Here is a 14,600-nt window from a genome sequence, read left to right as displayed (position 1 = left end):
TGTTTATTATTTTTATTTACTCTCTAATTAAATATAATTAGAATTGTTGGTCACTACAAATTATGCTACAATGCAAGCGTTATGTCAAGATTTTCATATAGGTTGTTCCAAGTTTACTGGTCCCTAGGTAATACCAGAGAAGTTTTAACATAAAATAACATTAATACATTAGTCTCTTACCTACCAGATAACTGACACTGAGGGTTATGCAGTGATTGGTACATGATCTGACACTATTTTGATGTACTGTCTGTCAATGCAAGTAACCCTTTTCTCATAACAGCAAAGTGAAGGAGCTCAGGGAACAGCTGAAGGATTTCCCTAACGTGACGTCCGGAGCTTACATTGTAGAAGTGATTCCAGATACGCCGGCAGAAGAGTAAGTGCAGTCTAAACTGTCCTTCATTTTTGTTCCCTACTGTAAAATACAACAAAAAGGCACAAAGCAGCTTTGTATAAGCTTATATGGGGTAAAATGTATGACTGAGTTTCTGAGTGACATGAGAAGCAAGAAAATGATTCATCTTAGCTGCATTCTTTAATCACTTGTCACCCGGAAGACTTACCCCCCTTCATGACCAGGCCATTTTTTTCTTTTTTGGTACTGCGTTACTTGAACTGAAAATTGTGTGGTTATGCCACGCTGTACCTAAATGGAATTAATATCATTTTTTTTCCACATAAAAAGAGCTTTTTTTAAAAAGGCTTTTTTTTTTCTTTTTTCTATAAATGAAAAAAGACTGAATAAAAAAAAAAAAAAAAACAATACTATTTATTTTGTGCTATAAAACGTATTCAATAATAATATGCTACATATATATAAAAAAATGCAGTAAGGGTATAATGATTTGTTTGCATGAAAGTTAGTGTCTACAAACTATGGTCTATAAACTGGAATTTTTATTTGTTTATTTATTTATACTAGTAATGGTGGCGATCAGTGATTTATAGCGGGAATGTGTTGGTATGGCAAACAATCTAACACCACTGTACTAATGACACTGGCAGGGAAGGGGCGATCAAGGGGTTAAATGTGTGCCTAACAGTGCTTGGTGCATTCACTGTGAGGTGCCGGTTTTTATTCCCTATTTTGCAGGGAAACAAAAACTGGCACATTCCCACTGACAGGACAGATCTCTGTATTGTTTACATTCACAGAGCTCTGTCCTGTCATCTGTCATCTCATTTGACAAGAGGATATTTTCGACACTATTACATATCCTATATGTTTTTTTTATATATCAATTATATTTTTTGTAATAAATATATATTTTTCTAATCTTGTTGTTCCCATCTTGCCTCTAAAGTCCTCCCAATCGCTGCCCTTCCAGCAGTAATTTTTCTCTATTCCTATATTTACGGATGTTGGCAAATGTGAGTGCTTTTTTGTTCCCTTTTCCCCTTTTTTTAATTCTGTCCTGTCATCCTCTTTGCTGATGGTCACCCATTGGCTGGCACCCGCTGATCGGCTTGTGCCCCCCCCCCCGCCCCTACTCAGAAGTGCTTGATCACGTACTAGATGCAGCACAGGAGAGTTGCTCTGCTGCCATACTCCTATGTGAAGTGGTTGGCAAGCAGTTAGACCCCTTTCACACTGAGGCAGTCTTCAGACGTTTTAGCGCTAGAAATTGCGCCTGAAAACCTCCCATGCCACTCGAATGTGAAAGCCTGAGTGCTTTCACACAGGGGCGGTAAACATGCGGGACTGCAGAAAAAGTCCTTTAAGCAGCATCTCTGGGGCGGTTTGGGAGCGCTCCCAAAATGCTCCTGCACAATCAACTGAATGGGCAGCTATTTGGAAGTGCCAGAAAAGCGGAAGCAACACAGGTTATTTTCACCCCTTCTTCGGCCGCTAGTGGGGGTGACCGAAAAGCACTAGACAGCAGTAAAGTGCAGCTAAAACGAGCGGCGATTTACCGTTAATGCTGGGGCGGCCTCAGTGTGATAGGAGTCTTCAAGTAGATGTGGGAAATTTGAATCCAAACATATGATGACAAAGGTCAGGACCACAGATAGGGTTGCCACCTCATCCCTTTAAAACCGAACACATATGAATTACACAGGTTCTGTGGCTGATTAAGGTGGTAATTAAACTCACTTAGCGCCATATCTGCATTAAATTAGCCTCAGAACCTGTGTAATTCATGTGTGTTCGGGTTTAAGGGAATGAGGTGGCAACCCTAACCACAGATTGCCTTCCATGAAAACCATATCACAATGATCAGTAAATCCAGCCATCTTAGACCAGAAGTTTAGTTTAAAAATGTTTTCTCTACAGCTTTAGTTATACTACTTCACTGTAATGAAGTACAATGTCTCAAAATGTGCAGGCCCTGCCCTGTCCTCTTCCTGCTATTGAACCTGTGGTGTTGTAGGGGTTAACAGCTTTGGGTCTCCAGGCTCCATTGCACTAAAGACAATCTGGTGGGAATACGTCCCCTCCTGCCCTCTCCTCCAATGAGAAAAGTTTTTCTTTACTGATCACACTGCCTGTAACAAGATCTGTGAATGGGGGAGAGTCTGATCAGTCACATGATTCTCTCCCCCAATCACTGATCGTGTTACAGGCAGTGGGCCAGATTCATCAAGAGATACGACGGCGGATCTCCTGATCCGCCGTTGTATCTCTGAGATCCGACGGTCGGATCTATGCGACTGATTCATAAGAATCAGTTACGCATAGATCTCCCTTAGATCCGACTGGTGTAAGTGACTTACACCGTCGGATCTTAGGCTGCAATATCCCGCCGGCCGCTAGGTGTCGCTTCGGTTTTTTCCGCAAGGAATATGCAAATTCCGATTTCCGCCGATTCAGAAACGAACGCCCGCCCGTCGCTTTTTTTTTTACATCGTTTGCGTTCGGCTTTTTCCGGCGGATAGTTACCCCTGCTATATGAGGGGTAGCTAATGTTAAGTATGGCCGTCGTTCCCACGCCGAGTTTCAAATTTTTACGTCGTTTGCGTAAGTCGGTCTGGAATACGGATGGCCGCAATTTACGTTGCCGGTGAAAACAATGACGTCCTAGTGACGTCATTTGGAGCATGCGCACTGGGAAATTTCGCCGGCGGCGCATGCGCAGTTAAATCGGCGCGGGAACGCGCCTGATTTAATTGTACACTCCCCCTAGCCGCGGAATTTGAATTCCGCCGGGGGAGTTATGATCCGCCGGTGCAAGTTTCGAGGTAAGTGCTTTGTGAATACTGCACTAGCCTCGCAAAATTGCACCGGTGGATCGTAAATCACATAGATTACGCGGATCTAAAGATCCGATAATCTATGTGAATCTAGCCCAGTGTAATCAGTGAAAACTTTTCTCAGTGGAGGAGAGGGCAAGAGAGAGTGTGCCCCCATCTCATCCTCTTTATTTCAGCTGAGTCTGGAGACCCAAAATTGTTAACCCCCACAGTGCTGGAAGTTTATCAGTAGGAAGAGGACAGGGCAGCTCTGCAGTGAAGATCTTGACAGAATCCAGCAGCCTATACATCATAATTCTTTACAGGTAAGTAATGTAACTAAAGCTGTAGATAATTTATTTGAGCTAAACTTCAGCTTTATATCCTATGGAAGTCTCAATTATATCAGTATTACTAATCCAGCCAGCTTAAATTCTATGTAAATCTCAACATTTCCTGTCTCTTCCCTCTCTGAATTTTCCTCCTAGCTCTTTCTCTAAGTTTATATTTCCAGCTCTTGGCCAAATACTAGGTCATAAAATGTGCCCTGAGCCGAACTACATACTTCTGCATTCATCGGGTACAATGCCAACACTACATACAGCATTGAGACAACACTAAGCATTATAACTACTGATCATTTTCGCATGTAGTTTTACCTGTGTACGAATTTCATACCATGACTGGGATATTTACAGTACCTACAGGTAAGCCTTATTATAGGCTTTCCTGTAAGTACAAGTGGTGTAACAGAGTTTACAACCACTTTAATACAGACCGATTGAAAGGCCTTTACATGCCACCTACTGGTGACACATATTATTACAAATTAACATTTCCCATATTAAACGCAAACTACAAGATGTGTCTAAAGAGTTTGGTGAATGGTATCAGAAAATAAACAAATAAGAAGATACAAACAAATTACCTTTATTGGCCCTCAAAATAATCGCCATCCTTCACAACACACTTTTGGCAATGTTCATAAAGCTTCTGGAAACTGTGAGGGATCGATCGCAGAACCGATGTCACACATTCTTGGATGAACCATCGTTGTCGAAGAAGGTGATTAACATTGTCTTGACCTTGGACTTTTAAGGTGGCTTTTTTTGGTCGCGGGGAAGATGGTGAACCTCATTCCATCAATTGCCGCTTGGATTGCGGATCGAACTGGTAGCACCAGGTCTCATCCCCTGTGACGATGCTTCGCAGAAAGGATGGATCCTGGTCATACATGGTAATGAAATCTCCAGAGGTTTCCAACTGTTTTGCTTTATGTTCGCTTTTCAGCTTGTTCGGCACAAACGGGAACAGATCTTCCTCTTACCCAAATCTTCACATCCTTGATAATGCCCAATTCCTCTGCCATCAATCAATAAGTCAGTCGCCGATCTCATGCCAGCATTTGACGCACTCGCTCAGTCATGTCTGGGGTTCTGTTGGTCGACGGCTGACCTAAACATGGCTCAACCCCAGTAATTTCCTTCCTGTCGCGAAAGCTTTGAATCATTCGTAAACACATTTTGTGCCCACGGTTTCCGTCCTGTACTCTTGCACCAACATTTTATGCGTCTCCGTTTTCCACAATTTGTAGCAGAACTTGATGTTCACTCATTTCTCCATTGCACTGTGACCCTGCTTCTCACACTGACTACATTTGACTGCCTGCAGCGGGTTTACCCTGACGGTCACGTGTCCTCCACGCTAGGTGGTGCTTATCTACATGTCTCTGGTTAGCCAGTGCATGTGTGCCCACTTGGCCCATGTTGCCGTAGAGAAATCGGACCAATGACCAAACTTTTTAGACACACCTCGTATAGCCTTTTTTATTTTGTATTATATAAATAAAAGCCAAAAGGACAAGGCTGGTGTACATAACTATATCAGTATGTTACTGTTATACAGACATATCCAATGTTTCTAAGGCTGAGAAGTAAGCATACCAAAGAATCACGAATGGATGAAAACTGCCCTACCCTCTGTAGCACCTGCTAGTGTGCTAGGTTTGTTAGTGTAGGTTTTGTAGTTGTTAGTGTAGGAAAATGTATCCTGGCTGAGAGCCAGGCCTGGGTTGAATCTGGGTCAGAGCGGGATGGAGGGAGGGTGACCTCGGGCCTAGGCCTCGGCACTGGAGGGACCCTATACAACACACAAAGAAAATCCTTCCTGGAGGCGTGGGAGCAGGTCAGTACATCCAGGAGTTCTCCAGACAAGTCAGCCGCATGGGCTGGTGAGTGAATGTCAGTCTGGGAGGACTGTGGAGAAGTAGCCATGCGGGCTGGCTGTGCCTGGAGAGGTGGCGTTGGGATCAATAGGAACAAGGATGAAAGCTAGACACTAATTTTTGCTACACATCTAAAAGGAACCTTGAGTTCCTGCCTATAACAGGCTTTTGCTCAACAATCTGACTAAGTGCTGTCAGATCATCTTTTTATCAGTGTGTGCCAGTGAAGTTCTGCAAAAAAGTGTGCTGGAGGAAGCTGAGGAGTGTATATAGAAGGTATATAGCCAAAGTTGCATTCCATAAAACCGCTACTCCCCATCCAAGGTTTATCCCCTCAATAAAATAATAAAAAAAAGTGCTGGACGGTTTTCAGACTCTGGGAGACTTTGAAGATTCCGTGTGCCTGGCTGTGCAGGGTAGGGAATCTCATTTCACTTGCGGCTCCTTAGGGGATGTGCTACACCTCTGTGAGCTGTAAATGAAAGAAAGTGAAAAGTCACTGGGTGTAATGTCACTGGGACCTTTGGGCCAGATTCACATAGATTTAGAAAGGCGCAGCGTATCAGAGATACGCTACGCCGCCGTATCTTACCTGGCTCTAAGTCTAATCTAGGAAGATTTTGCGCCGTAAGTTACGGCGCCGTAGTGTATCTCTCGGCGCGTAATTCAAATCGGTGGGTAGGGGGGTGTGATTCATTTAAATGAAGTGCGTCCCCGCGCCGAATGAACTGCGCATGCTCCGTTTTGAAATTTCCCGCCGTACTTTGCGCGAAATGACGTCGCACCAACGTCATTTTTTTAACTTAGACGTGAGTTACGTCCTTTCCTATTCACGGACGACTACCGCAAAAAAAAAAAAAATTCAAATTTCGACACATGAACGACGGCCATACTTAACATGGCAAGTCTATCTATACGCCGCAAAATAGCAGTTTTAACTATACGCCAGGAAAAGCCGACTAGCGACGACGTAAGAGAATGCGACGGCCGCGCTTACCTTTGTGGATCGAAGGAAAAAGCGAATTAGCATAACCGATGCGGAAAACGACGCGAGCTCCACCCAGCGGGCGCCGAAGTATTGCACCTACGATCCGAAGGCGTACGCCTGTCGGATCGAAAGCCAGAAGTCGTCGTATCTTGGTTTGAGGATTCAAACTAAAGATATGACGCGGCAAATTTGAAAGTACGCCGGCGCATCAGTAGATACACCGGCGTACTTGCTCTGTGAATCTGGCCCTTTGTCTCCAGAACACTCTTAGACACATCAGATAGACATGATAACAAAAATTAAACAGCAAATTTCAAGATGCTGCATCTATCAACTCTACCTCTTTCTCAGTATGTTTGCAGCATAATAAAACCACTCTCCTCTATACTGAATGCAGATATGACTGCACAATAAAATAATGTGTATTACAACTTTTATATTCTTCAAGTAGGTAACCAAATAAATATTGCATTGGAGATAAAATCGATGTAGCTACATAAACTGTAAAAATTGTGCGAGTAATACCAAACGGTAGCAAAAGCAGTCATAAAAACATGCAGCTAAGTATGATACTGGTATAAAAATGTGTAAAACTATATCACTGCTGAATCCAGATGAGGAGAGGTTAACATCAGTCCGTCGGCATGTAGATGTCCCATGAAGGGAACTATCACAACTCCCAGTGGATGGCTGTAGAATCCCAGGTTGATAGAGGGAAGTGTAACAGTCCTTGTGTGTGGCAGATAGTAAGGTCCCGCCAGCATGCAGATATGAAGGCACAGCAAAGGAGCCCTTCAGATGGACACAGCAAGCCCCGCCGGTGTCCGTGACGTCACCGGATCTCCAACGGGACTCCCTGAAGACCCGGAAGCCGGTGGAGAGGTGAGTACCGATCAAAATTTTTTACGATTAATCGAGGAATTAATAGTTAATTTCCACAGCACTTATATATATATTTATATATATATATATATATATATATATATATATATATATATATATATATATATATATATATATATATATAGCATGTACATGGGTTCTATGTAAGAGTACAATTAGATAGCAGCACACATCCCCAGCCACTAGATGGCGCCCACATCCTTGCTGAGACTATTGTTACAACAGTTTACAAAATACATTTGTTTTGGAAGGATCACTAATAGGGTTGTTAGAACAAAAATGACAAAGGGCACTGTGTTTAGGAGTTTGCATCCCCAAACCAGATGCAAAATCTGAAAGTTGTGATGCCTAAATATTATATAGGAAAGGAAGTATATTATTTAGCTAAAATGTAGCTATGTAACCCTAGTTTTAAAAATGGTTTCCTTTTTATGCACTTTACAGGTGCATCCCCAAATATTGTAATATAACCAAAAAGTTAATTTATTTCAGTGATTCAATTCAAAAAGTGAAACTCATACATTTTATGTAGATGCGTTACACAGAGTGATATATTGCAAGCATTTATTTTTTTACATTTTTATAACTATGGCTTACAGCTAGTGAAAACCTAAAATAGAGTATCTCAGAAAATGTGACTATTGCATAAGACCAATAAAAAAAAAAAAAAATTTAATACAGAAATGTTGGCTTGAAAAGTATGTTGAAAAGTATGTCTATGTACAGTATATTAAACACTATAACAATACTCCTTTTGCATGAATAACTGCATCAATGCAGAGTGGCATGAAGGTGATCAGCCTGTGGCACTGCTGATGTGTTATGGAAGCCCATGTTTTTTTTTTTTTTTGCAGCCTTCAGCTCCTCTGCATTGTTGGGTCTGGTGTCTCTCAACTTCCTCTTGACAATACCCCACAGATTCTCTATGGGGTTTAGGTCAGGCGAGTTTGCCGGCCAATCAAGCACAGTGATACCATGATCATTAAACCAGGTATTGGTACTTTTGGCAGCGTGGGCAGGTGCCAAGTCCTGCTGGAAAATGAAATCAGCATCTCCATAAAGCTGGTCAGCAGAAGGAAGCATGGAGTGCTCTAGAATTTCCTGGTAGAGGCCTTTACACAGTCCGTGATGATTTGGGGAGCCATGTCATCTGCCCACACTGCCAAAAGTACCAATACCTAGTTCAATACCTGGTTTAATGATCATGATATCACTGTGCTGGATTGGCCAGCAAACTTGCCTGACCTAAACCCCATAGAGAATCCGTGGTGTATTGTCAAGAGGAAGATGAGAGACACCAGACCCAACAATGCAGACAAGCTGAAGGCCGATATCAAAGCAACCTGAGCTTCAATTACACCTCAGCAGTTACCACAGGCTGATCGCCTCTATGCCACTCTGCATTGATGCAGTAATTAACGCAAAATAATCCCCAACCAAGTATTCAGTGCATACTATACTGTACAAGGACATACTTTTTAGTACGTCAACGTTTCTGTTTTAAAACTCCCTTTTTTGGTTATATCCAATATTCTAAGTTTCTGAGATACTGATTTTTGGGTTTCCACTAGCTGTAAGCCATAATCATCAAAATTAAAATAAATAAATGCTTGAAATATATCACTATGTGTGTAACGCATCCATATAAAATATATGAGTTTCACTTTTTGAATTGAATTACTGAAATAAATTAACTTTTTGATGATATTTACATTTTTTGAGATGCACCTGTGTATCTCCAAATTGCGCATTAAAGTGGTTGTAAACTCAGTACAACCACTTTTACCTACATTAAGGCATACCTGCTTACCTGTAGATGCTGGAAATACAGTATCTCCTAAGCCTGCACGGTTTAGAAGATATTTACAATGTACGAAATGTGCCAATCTAATCGTTTCTAAAGGAATCATGTCGTGATTGAGAGTGACATCATGTGACTCCAGCCAGTCACAGAGCCAGAGTTTGCCGCCCCGAAAGGAAGAGGGGTAAAGATGACCATATATTTTTATATATTACCTTTGCAGGAAAATGAAGGTGAAGTAAAACCCATCAGGGTTTACTTCCTCTTTAAGGTTGCTGTATCTAAATGTCCCTTTGTTGTCAAAAAAGAAAATCGTTATCTGATTTGACGTGTTTTAGATTGTCTTTCAAAAGGTTAGATGAGGAATCAGAAACTGACATAAGTGTTATAAAAGTTTGGAAGGTAAGTCCTGTATAATAATAATAATACTAGTTTTCAAACGGCACCAAGTGTGCCGCTGAAAATGTTCTATCAATAGTCTCAGGGAGGATGTGGGCGCCATCTAGTGGTTATATGAAGTTATTGCACTCATAATGTTTTCTAGTATAGAACTCCTGTACTTGCTGTGGTACAAACAGGTGTGCTCTTTTTGAACAGAACATAGTGATGTTTTTTTAAATATATTTTGGTCTTTCACCTTTTATTATAACTTTTATATTTTCCAATATGTTTTCTGTATAAAAAAATATATTTTTATAGTATGTACAGTGCATCCGGAAAGTATTTAACCACTTCCATACAGGGCTGTTATACACACATCCATACCAGGCCTATTCTGGCACTTCTCTCCTACATGTACAAATCATAATTTTTTTGCTAGAAAATTACGCAGAACCATCAAACATTATATATGTTTTTTTAGCAGACACCCTAGGGAATAAAATGACGGTCATTGAAACGTTTTATCTTGCACGCTATTTGCGCAATTTTTTTTTTCAAACGCCTTTTTTTTGGAAAAAAATTGTTTCATGAATTAAAAAAATAACAAAACAGTAAAGTTAGCCCAATTTTTTTGTAAAATATGAAATATGATGTTACACCGAGTAAATAGATGCCTAACATGTCACGCTTTAAAATTGCGCACACTCATGGAATGGCGCCAAACTTCGGTACTTAAAAATCTCCATAGGCAACGCTTTGAAATGTTTTACAGGTTATCAGTTTAGATTTAAAGAGGAGATCTAGTGCTAGAATTGTTGCTGGCACTCTAGCGCACGCGGCGATACCTCACATATGTGGTTTAAACAGCGTTTACATATGTCGGCGGGACTTGCGTGTGCGTTCGCTTCTGCGCGCGAGCTACCGGGGACAGGGGCGTTAAAATTTTTTTTTTTTTTTATTTTTTTTTTACATATTTATTTCTTTTTTTACACTTTTTTTATTTTTTTTATTATCACTTTTATTCATATTACAAGGAATGCAAACATCCCTTGTAATAGGAAATGTGTGTGACAGGTCCTCTTTATGGAGAGATGCGGGGTCAATAAGACCGCACATCTCTCCTCCAGGCTAGAAAGCATGAAATCGGTGAAAAAAAATTCACCGATCTCATGCTTGCTGTTGCTTAGCAGCCGCAATTGCGGCTTTGTTTACTTACGGGGACCCGGGCGTGACGTCATCACATCGCGCCCGGGTCCTCCGACGGTCATAGAGATGACTGGTGACCATCTGGTCACCAGTCATCTCTATGCTTCCTGCCAGCGCCGGACGATTCGTTCTCCGGGCCCCCGATGGCACGGGAGAGCCCGGAGAAGCACCGGATGGCGGCGGGAGGGGGGGATGTCCCCTCCCGCCGCCTGTAAGAACGATCTAGCGGCGGAACCGCCACTATGATCATTCTTACGTTGTGCAGAATCGCCGGCACAAGAGAAGGATATCTGAATGATGCCTCTAGCTGCAGGCATCATTCAGATATCCCCCCACAAAGCCCAGGACGTCATATGACATCCACCCGGATCGAGGAGGGGTTCCTGCCGCCGTCATTTCACAATGACGCGGTAGGGAAGTGGTTAAAGTGCTTCACTTTTTCCACAATTTGTTATGTTACAGCCTTATTCCAAAATGGATTAGATTCATTATTTTCCTCAAAATTCTACAAACAGTACTCCATAATGACAACGTGAAAGAAGTTTGTTTAAAATCTTTGCACATTTATAAAAAATTAAAAACTCATGTAGGTAAGTACAGTGTAACCTTGGATTGCGAGTAACGTGGTTAACAAACGTTTTGCAATACAAGCACTGTACAATCTCGAGTGTTGTCTTGCAAAATGAGCAGGATTCAGGCCAAAGTTGTGTGCAGTATCGCGTTTGGCAAGAGGGGGGGCGCCGGAGCTGAACGGCGCCAAATGGTGCCGTTCGCAAATGCACGAAAAGGCCAGAGGAAAGCTTGGCAAACCTCGGGAACGGAGTCTTTCCAAGGTCAGCTCTCCGGGCCCCCCACCTCTGGCCGCATGCGGTATTGCATGCCATTGAAGTCAATGCGGAAAAAATTATTTTAATTTCCATTGACTTCAATGGGGAAACTCACTTTGATATGCGAGTGCTTTGGATTAAAAGCATTCTCCTAAAACAGAGGTTCCATTGTATTCACAGCCTTTTGCTCAGTACTTTGTTGAAGCACCTTTGGCACCAAATTACAGCCTCAAGTCTTTTTGATAATGATGCTACAAACTTGGCACATCTATTTTTGGGCAGTTTCTTCCATTCTTCTTTGCAGGATCTCTCAAGCTCCAGACAGCTGTCATATGCCTTTTACTGAGGAGTGGCTTCTGTCTGGACACTCTACTATACAGGCCTGATTGGTAGAGTGTTGCAGAGATGGTTGTTCTACTGGAAGTTTCTCCTCTTTTCACAGAGAAGTACTGGAGCTCTGTCAGAGTGACCATCGGGTTCTTGGTCAAATCCCTTACTAAGACCTTTCTCCCCCGATCACTCAGTTTGGCCGGGCGGCCCGCTCTAGGAAGGTTCCAAACCTCTTCCATTTACAGATAATGGAGGCCACTGTGCTCATTGGGAACTTCAATGCTGCAGAAATATGTCTGTACCCTTCCCCAGATCTGTGCCTTGATACAATCCTGTCTCTGAAGTCTACAGACACTTCTTTGGACTTTTTGGCTTGGTTTGTTAACTTTGCGACCTTATATAGACAGGTGTGTGCCTTTCCAAATCATGTCCAATCAACTGAATTTACCACAGGTGGACCAATCAAGTTGTAGAAACATCTCAAGGATGATCAGTGGAAACAGGATACACCTGAGCACAATTTTGAGCGTCATGACAAAGGCTGTAAATACTTATGTACATGTGATTTTTTTTATTTTTAATAAATGTGCAAAGATTTCAAACAAACTTCTTTCATGTTATCATTATGGGGTATTGTTTGTAGAATTTTGAGGAAAATAAATGTAATCAATTTTGGAATAAGGCTGTAACATAACAAAATGTGGAAAAAGTGAAGTGCTGTTAATACTTTCCGGATGCACTGTATACAGAGACAAAAGTGTTTTGCATATACAGGCATACCCCGCTTTAAGTACACTCACTTTACATACACTCGCGAGTAAGGACATACCCCCGAGTGTATGTAAAGTGCCTTACAAGTACTATACAGACATTTTGCAGCCACAGAAGAAGGAGCTGAGCCTGCCCTGTTCCAGTGTGCCCCTGACACCCCCACTACAGCACCTGAGACCTCAACTACAGCTCCTGACACCCTCACTACAGCCCCTGACCCCCCACTACACCCTAGAAGTGAAAAAAGGTATTGTTTCACTTTAAGTACATTTTCGTTTTAGGCCCTTTTCACACTACAAAATAAATCCGTTTTAATAATCCGTATTAAAATACGTCAGATAATGTTAAAAAACGGAAGTTATACGTCCTTTATAAAATATCATTAAAGTCTATGGGATTTTTTTATGTTCCGTAAAGATCCGTAATAGTCCGTTATAACGTACGGACGTTAGTTATAACGGAATATGTGACGGGTCTTGCACTATTTTTTGTCCATTTTTTGTCCGTTGCAAGTAACGGATATATTAACGTCCGTTATATTTTAACATTGAAGTCTATGGCGCACGGACGTTAGTAAATGTCTCTGTAAATGTCCTTTATGTTAACGGACGTTAATTTTACTGAGCATGCTCAGTAAAGACTTCTGGAGCTGGACTTCAAGAAAGGGTGAAATGGTTTTTATTAACGGACGTTAGAAAGGAATGATATAACGGATGTATACGGATATATACGGATAAACATTATCCGTTTTCTATAAAGGAAGAATGGTAAAATATTTATCCGTATGTATCCGTTATTAAATCCGTTAATAAACGTCCGTTAATAGGTGTAATACGGATATTATAAAACGGACATACAATCCATAGTGTGAAAGAAGCCTTACATACATGCTCTGGTCCCATTGTGTACTTAAAAGTGGGGTATGCCTGTACATTATTAACATGTAAGCATTTTCTATGTATTTTTTCAGCCATCCCATTTTATTGTGTAGTAATTCAGTGTATCTAGTTTGCACAGATATCTTAATGTATAGGATAGAGTGGTTTCATCCATCCCCTGTAATGCCAAGCTCCTTATTTTAAATGGTTTACTTCATGATGTTGACAGCACTTTAAAGCAGAGTTCCACCTAAAAATGGAACTTCCGCTTAATCCACTCCTTCCCCCCTTACATGCCACATTTGGCATGTAATTTTTTTGGGGGGGTCAGGAGGAGTGGGACTTCCTGTCCCACTTCCTCCTTCCGCCGAGGGGCTGGTAAGGCGATTAGCTTAATCGCCTTATTGCAGCCCCTCCCTGTAGGCGAGCGCCCGTCCAATCAGACGGCGCGGCGCCGCTTGCGCATGCGCAGTGCCGCTCGCGCATGCGCAGTGGGTGCCCGGCCTTGAAGCCGAAAGCTGTCACTGCCAGGTGCCCACACTAGGAATGAAGACGCCGGCCGGTGAGGGGGGGCGAGGAGCGGAGCCCCGGGCGGCGCGTCGCTGGAACCGTGGAGCAGGTAAGTGTCTGTTTATTAAAAGCCAGCTGACTTTTAATAAACTTAAAAAAAGGCTGGAACACCCCTTTAACAAATCTTTACATTTGCTGTTGGGTGTTGGCTAACAGGTTCTCTGTAAATATGGAGATGTTCTAGGGTTACCAATCTCAGTGAGCTTTTCAACTCCTCTTCATCTCCAGTTCAAAGAAGGTAGAGTTGTGTCTAGTGTCTATCTGATCACGATTCTTCTGGCTGCTTACTCTGCGTAATAAATAACAGCAGATGTACCCGTGTGTTGTAGATCCGAGGGGGACATGCAAGGAAAATAAAAAATGGCATTTTAGCTTGCACATGATTGAATGATAAAATCAGCAGAGCTTCCCCTCATTTCAGATCTACCCCTCAGATTTACAGCAACTACACTTCCAACTAGGGCAAAGTGGAATTGCCTTGGGTAAATAACCCCCATTGTGTTTTTTTTTCATTTTTTTTTTTGTTTATAGCACAAAAAATAAAAAC

General features: G+C 41.9%; 1 protein-coding gene across 1 annotated transcript in view; it reads left to right on the top strand.

Moving 5' to 3' along the window:
- HTRA1 (HtrA serine peptidase 1) overlaps positions 1-14,600 on the top strand; it is a 42,237-nt gene that overhangs the window by 26,917 nt on the left and 720 nt on the right. Inside the window, exon 9 of the mRNA XM_040361942.1 lies at positions 284-379. Coding sequence (XP_040217876.1) covers positions 284-379 — 96 coding nt within the window. The remainder of the gene's footprint in view (positions 1-283; positions 380-14,600) is intronic.

This window comes from Rana temporaria, chromosome 8 (genome assembly GCF_905171775.1).
Source record: "Rana temporaria chromosome 8, aRanTem1.1, whole genome shotgun sequence".
In the NCBI taxonomy this organism is placed as follows: Eukaryota; Metazoa; Chordata; class Amphibia; order Anura; family Ranidae; genus Rana; species Rana temporaria.
Note: the sequence above shows the minus strand (reverse complement) of the source record. Positions and strands in the feature narration are given on the sequence as shown.